The sequence below is a fragment of the Vicia villosa genome, linkage group LG2 (assembly GCF_029867415.1).
Source record: "Vicia villosa cultivar HV-30 ecotype Madison, WI linkage group LG2, Vvil1.0, whole genome shotgun sequence".
Classification (NCBI taxonomy): Eukaryota; Viridiplantae; Streptophyta; class Magnoliopsida; order Fabales; family Fabaceae; genus Vicia; species Vicia villosa.
Window position 1 is genome coordinate 173,181,572 of NC_081181.1, and position 7,442 is coordinate 173,189,013.

Consider the following 7,442-nt stretch of genomic DNA (forward strand, 5'->3'; position numbering starts at 1 on the left):
TTTGTCATTAATCCTTAATTTTTGCCTAGATTGCCCTTTCAGGTTTTCAATCTACCAGGATGAATTTTTTCTGTTTATTGTCTCTAATTTTTGCCTGGACCGCCCTTTCGGGTTTTCAGTCCACCGAGACGCTCATTTTTGCCTAAGTCGCCCTTTGCGGGTTTTCGACTTACCGAGCTGTTCTTTTGTATTTTTTAGACAAAGTATTTCTTGACTGCATCTGCATTCACAGGATGTGGGAGTTCATCACCATCCATGGTAGTAAGAATCATGGCGCCGCCAGAAAATGTTCTTTTGACAACATACGGGCCTTCGTAATTAGGAGACCATTTGCCCCTAGAATCTGGTTGAAAAGACAAGATCTTTTTAAGCACGAGGTCACCTTCTTGAAATTCACGAGGTCGAACCTTTTTGTTGAAAGCTTGTTTTATCCTTGCTTGGTATAACTGTCCATGGCATAGAGCAGTCATACGTTTTTCTTCGATTAAGTTCAACTGATCGTATCTGCTTTGACACCATTCAGCCTCTGATAACTTAGTTTCCATGAGGACTCTCATTGATGGGATTTCAACTTCTACGGGGAGCACAGCTTCCATGCCGTATACTAGAGAAAAGGGAGTTGCCCCTGTTGAAGTACGCACTGAAGTACGGTATCCATGTAAAGCAAATGGCAGCATTTCATGCCAGTCTTTGTAAGTGACGACCATTTTCTGGACGATCTTCTTAATGTTCTTGTTAGCAGCCTCAACTGCGCCGTTCATTTTTGGCCTGTAAGGAGAAGAGTTATGATGCTCAATCTTGAATTCCTCACATAATTCTTTCATCATTTTGTTATTCAAGTTTGAACCATTGTCAGTAATGATCTTGCTGGGAACACCATATCGACAAATGATGTTATTCTTGATAAACCTCACAACCACTTGTCTTGTAACATTGGCGTAAGATGCTGCTTCGACCCATTTGGTGAAGTAATCAATTGCTACCAAGATGAAACGATGACCGTTTGAAGCTTTTGGTTCGATCATTCCAATCATGTCGATACCCCACATGGAAAAAGGCCATGGAGATGAGAGAACGTTGAGTAGAGTCGGTGGCACATGGATCTTATCTGCGTAGATCTGGCACTTGTGACATCTCTTCACGTGTTTGTAACAGTCAGATTCCATTGTCAACCAATAGTATCCTGCTCTTAAGATCTTTTTGGACATTGCATGCCCATTTGAATGAGTTCCAAAGGACCCTTCATGCACTTCATGCATTAACATGTCTGCTTCGTGTCTGTCCACGCATCTGAGCAAAACCATGTCGAAATTTCTTTTGTATAGCACGTCTCCGTTCAGGAAGAAACTGCCAGAAAGTCTCCTTAGAGTCTTCTTGTCTTTGTTTGATGCCCCAAGCGGGTACTCTTGAGTTTGAAGGAAGCGTTTGATATCGTGGAACCACGGTTTATCATCGATGACTGCTTCAGTTGCAAACACATAGGCGGGCCTTTCAAGGCGCGTAATTCTGACTGTAGGCATATCGTTCCAATGATTGACTTTGAACATGGAAGATAAAGTAGCCAAGGCGTCTGCCATTCGATTCTGATCTCGAGGTATATGATGCAATTCAACCTTGTTGAAGAAAGTTAACAGACGTCTTGCATAATCTCTGTAAGGAATCAAGCCAGGGTGGTAAGTTTCCCACTTGTCTTTGATTTGGTTGATCACAAGGGCTGAATCTCCATATATGTCTAGGATCTTGATCCTTAAATCAATGGCTTCTTCGAGACCCATGATACAAGCTTCATATTCTGCGATGTTGTTGGTACAATCAAATAGTAATCTGGCGGAGAACGGGATATGAGTACCCTTGGGAGTGATGATGATTGCCCCAATTCCATTGCCAAAAGCGTTTACTGCTCCATCAAAAATTAGACCCCATCTTGATCCAGGGTCAGGACCTTCTTCAGGTAATGGCTTGTCACAATCTTTCATCTTCAAGTACAAGACATCTTCATCAGGAAAGTCAAACTTGAGAGATTGATATTCATTAATTGGTTGATGCGCCAAGTGATCGGCGAGAATGCTTCCTTTGACCGCTTTTTGAGCACGGTATTCAATGTCATATTCGGATAACAGCATTTGCCATCGGGCAATCCTTCCTGTTAATGCAGGCTTTTCAAAGACGTACTTGATCGGATCCATTTTGGAGATTAACCAAGTAGTATTGTTGATCATGTACTGGCGGAGACGTTTTGAAGCCCAAGCCAAAGCACAACATGTTTTTTCGAGCATGGAGTAACGAGACTCACAGTCTGTGAATTTCTTACTCAAGTAATAGATGGCATGCTCCTTCTTACCGGTTTCATCTTGCTGTCCAAGCATACAGCCCATGGATTCTTCCAACACGGTAAGGTACATGATTAATGGTCTTCCTTCAACTGGAGGAATCAATATTGGTGGTTCTAACAGGTACTCTTTGATACTGTCGAACGCTTTCTGGCAATCTTCAGTCCATACAACCCCTTGATCTTTGCGGAGAAGCTTGAAAATCGGCCCACAAGTAGCAGTCATTTGAGAGATAAATCTGGAGATATAGTTCAATCGTCCGAGAAATCCTCTTACTTGTTTTTCAGTCTTTGGTGCAGGCATCTCTTGAATAGCTCTGACTTTGTCGGGATCTACTTCAATACCTCTTTGGCTGACAATGAAACCCAAGAGTTTTCCAGATCTAACCCCAAAAGTACATTTGTTAGGATTCAAACGAAGCTGATATTTCCTTAGTCGTTGAAACAACTTCAAAAGGTATTCAATATGTTCTTCTTCTGTGCTGGACTTGGCTATCATGTCGTCCACATAAACTTCAATTTCTTTATGCATCATGTCATGAAAGAGAGTAGTCATTGCCCTTTGGTAAGTTGCGCCTGCATTCTTCAATCCGAACGGCATCACTTTGTAGCAAAAGGTACCCCATGGGGTGATGAAAGATGTCTTCTCCATGTCTTCAGGAGCCATCTTGATCTGATTATAACCGGAGAACCCGTCCATGAAGGAAAAGACGTTGAACTTAGCGGTGTTATCAACCAGCATGTCGATATGTGGTAATGGAAAATCATCTTTTGGACTGGCCTTGTTCAAGTCACGGTAGTCAACACACATTCTAACTTTACCATCTTTCTTCGGAACTGGCACTATGTTAGCCAACCATTGAGGATACTCAGAGGTGACAAGAAAACCTGCGTCGAGCTGCTTTTGAACTTCCACTTTGATCTTGTTAGCCATATCAGGATGAGTCCTTCGCAATTTCTGCTTAACCGGCGGACATTCTGGCTTCAATGGCAAGTAATGCTGAACAATATTGGTATCCAACCCAGGCATGTCTTGGTAGGACCAGGCAAACACGTCAACATATTCTTTGAGAAGGTCTGTCAACTTACTCTTGATATCAGCATCAAGCAGCGATCCAATGGTCACTTCTTTTTTGTCTTCTTCAGAACCCAAGTTGATCTTTTCTAAAGGCTCTTTGTGAGGCAGAATGGTTCTTTCCTCGTGCTTAAGTAATCGAGAGATCTCGTCTGGGATCTCCTCTTCTTCCTCTTCTTCGGCTTCGAACACAGGAAACTCAAAGTTGGGAGAGGGCATAGGGTTATTGCATTCAATGGGTTTATCAATAGTAAATCTGCACATATGATTTATATTTATTTCAGAAAATTTATGAATGCAAGAGTGTATGCAGATTTTTTTTGAAAAAGTTTTTTTTTTATTTTTATTTTATTATTTTTTTTGGTTTTTTAGGATTACCATTTCCAGAAAAAGCAAAAATAAAACACATAATGTAGGGAATTCAAAATGACACTTTATTTATGATTCATTTTTGAAACAAAGCCCTAAACACAAACTCATTTGTCTTGGGCAGGACAAAGAGGGAAACTTTTAAAACAAAGCCCTATACACAAAGTTATTTGGGCGGAACATTTAAAAGCGAAGCCCTATAAAACATCTCTCTGCTTTGGGCAAGGCAGGAGTTCAAAATAACAGCGAAGTGATTACTTTGAGCGGCGAACAACATTCGGAACGTCGACAGCTTTCCAGTAGCAACGAACTCCTCTGTGTATTATGTATTCAGGAAAATTCTCCTCAGAGTTATCTTCAGTGTTGACATTGACCGCTGGTCGAGCAGGATTTGAAGGCCCTGGTTTGTCAACCTTGTTCTTTGTAGAGTTGAAACGGTCTTCTTCTACTTCTTGAAGAGCATAAGACGAGTCACAATCTTCAGAATTTTCAGGATGTATTTCCCAGTCTTCAGGATGAAGAGACTCATTATCAGCGACACTTTCCGAGTCAGCTGCGGGATCATCTTCCCCTTCATCTTCAAAAATGGCATTTATGTGATAATAACCACCTTCAGGATTATAAACCTTGGTAGATGCATTGAATCCGAAATCTTCAGTAATTTCAGGCTGCTGAGAAAATTGAGAGCATTGGTAAGCCTCTTCTGGTTGACTATTATATTCAAAGGAATCTCCCCATCCAGTTGGTTGGATATCCTCAATCGCAATCTTGTAACTTTCAGGTGCTGTATATTTCACCATATAATCAAATTTTCCACTTGGTTGTCCCAAGGTGTCCCAGACCTCTGCTGGAATAGGTTCAGTTTCATTGCCTTTGGATTTCTCTGACGGAGGATATGGTTCTTCCTGAGATATGTATCCCGAGTCATTGAGATAACATTTCCATTCTTCTTCAGGATCAGGTAGACCTTCTTCGATGCATTCTTCGATAAGGACATTAACCTCTTGAGGAATTGGGTTAAGGAACCCTCCACTAATGAATGTTTCTTTAATCGGACGAAGGGTTTCATCCTTCTTAGTGCAGTTTGAGAATGTTGGTGAACATCCGAGACCTGCTCTAGTTTCATTTTTGATAGGGATCACAACTTGCCCCCAGCCAGTGGTAGTTCCATCTTTCACTACTTTTACCGCCTCTTTGTATGAAGAGATCGATGCTTTCTTCTTGGAAGATTCGTCTTCTAAAGAGAGACCTTGGAACTGAGTTCCTTCCTCATTATCGGCACTTATGAAAGAGAAATTGGATAAATGACTCACCATCAAGGCTTGTTCTCCACTTATTGTTACCAATTTTCCATTTGTTACAAATTTTAACTTTTGATGGAGCGTAGAAGTTACTGCCCCTGCTTCATGGATCCATGGTCGTCCTAACAAACAGCTATAAGCAGCTTGGATGTCCATGACCTGGAAGGTGATTTGAAATGTACGTGGACCAATTGTCATGGGAAGGTTGACCTCGCCGATAACAGATTTTCGCGATCCATCAAATGCTTTGACTACTACACCACTGAACTTCATAGGCATTCCTTGGTAAGACAAACGAGCAAGAGTCGTCTTTGGCATCACATTCAAGGAAGATCCGGTGTCTACCAGCACATTGGACAAAGAGTCTGACTGACAGTTCATAGAAATGTGCAAAGCAAGATTGTGATTTCTGCCCTCCTCGGGGAGTTCTTCATCACAGAAGCTTAAATTGTTGCAAGCAGTTATGTTGGCTATTATCCCATCAAAATGGTCAACAGTCACATCATGATCTACAAAAGCTTGATCCAAGACCTTCATCAGGGCTTCCCTGTGGGCTTCTGAGTTTAACAGCAATGAAAGTATCGAGATCTTTGAAGGAGTCTGCATAAGCTGATCCACAATCTTGTATTCACTTCTTTTGATAAGTTTCAAAATTTCATCAAAATCAGGATTCACATTGGTTCCACTGGATTGACCAATATCAGTGTTTGTATTACTGACAGGAGTTTCCACAGGATTTCCCACTGGAACATTGACAGGATTTTGTCCGGTTGTAGGAGCAACAGGCTGCTTTGAAGGTAGTGGAGTATACACACGTCCACTTCTTGTTACTCGACTTACATCGGCGATATTTTCGACAGATGAGAGAGTTGGTAAAGGAACTTCTTGTCCATTCTTTATCATTGTGGCATTGTAGTTGTATGGAACTGCCTTGTCAGAGTCATAAGGAACAGGTCCAGGTAGACAAATGATCAGAGGAGCAACAAGAACCTTCGGCTTGTTGTAAGTAACTTCCATGCGCTCAGGCATGTTGAAATGAGGAACGATGATGTTAACTTTAGGCATTTCCGAGTTGATATCTGAGACTAAAAGCTCATGCGGATAGCATCCTATCATGTTAACTTCATTTTCATTCCTATTTCTGTAGATCTGAATAGTACCATTATCCAACAGCACTTGGAGATCTCTTCTCACAATCGAACATCCGTGAGGATCTACACAACATATGCTACAGGAACCATAGTGATGCTGGCGAAAATTCGGCCCTCGACAGAGAGTGGCGTGCATTTGTACCAAATCAGCTCTTGAGTAATTGATATTATAGACTCGGTATGGACCAGGACATCCATACACCATGTTTACAACATGCCCTCCATGATTGGGTAGCGGATTTGCTTGCACATTTGGATTCAAATTTCTGAAAGAGAGGAGATTAGATCTTACCAACCTCTGAACTTCATGTTTCAAAGCTATGCAATGTTCAAGATCATGGCCAGGCGCTCCTTGATGATAAGGGCATGAGACCTCAGCTTTGTACCACCATGGGAGTTTCTCAGGTACTGGTGGTGGTGCTTTAGTCTGAACAAGACCTCTTTCAATCAAAGCAGGGTACAATTCTGTGTAGGTCATTGGAATCGGATCAAACTGTGGAGCTCTTTGTACACGATTCTGATTATTGTTAAACTGCTGAGCCTGTTGTCGAGGCTGTTGTTGTTGAAACTGCGGAGTAAATCCCGGATTCGGTGTTGTATTAACGGCTGGTGCGATAGCAGCTACCTGTCGTTGACGATTAACATTTCCTCTTGGCTTTCCTTGGGACACCATGTCAACACTTTGTTCTTTCTTCTTTGGGAAACCACTTCCAAACTTTTTGGTTCCGCTTGAAGATCCACCTTCTTTAGTTAGACGTCCGGTTCGGACTCCTTCTTCTAGACGCATCCCCATGTTTACCATTTCGGTGAAATCACTTGGAGCACTAGCAATCATGCGTTCGTAGTAAAACGGACTGAGAGTATTCAAGAAAATCTTTGTCATCTCTTTCTCTTTTAATGGTGGATTAATCTGAGCAGCAGTTTCTCTCCATCGTTGGGCATATTCTTTGAAAGCTTCATGATCTTTCTGAGCCATGGACCGAAGCTGATCTCTGTCTGGAGCCATATCCGAGTTATACTTGTATTGTCGGACAAAGGCCTCACCTAGGTCGTTGAAAGTCCGAATATTGGTGCTATCCAAACCTGTGTACCACTTCAGTGCGGCACCAGTTAAACTGTCTTGAAAGTAATGGATAAGCAACTGATGATTATCTGCATAAGTAGACATCTTCCTGGCATACATCACAAGATGACTTTGTGGGCAAGAACTTCCTTTG

At 41.8% G+C, this 7,442-nt stretch overlaps 1 protein-coding gene across 1 annotated transcript; it reads right to left on the reverse strand.

Annotated features, from left to right (window-relative positions):
* Positions 1 to 60: 60 nt before the first annotated feature.
* LOC131647466 (uncharacterized) lies at positions 61 to 3,140 on the reverse strand. Its single transcript, XM_058917352.1, has one exon. The coding sequence runs from the start codon at positions 3,138 to 3,140 to the stop codon at positions 195 to 197; it is 2,946 nt and encodes a 981-aa protein (XP_058773335.1). The 3' UTR covers positions 61 to 194.
* Between the last annotated feature and the right edge of the window lie 4,302 nt (positions 3,141 to 7,442).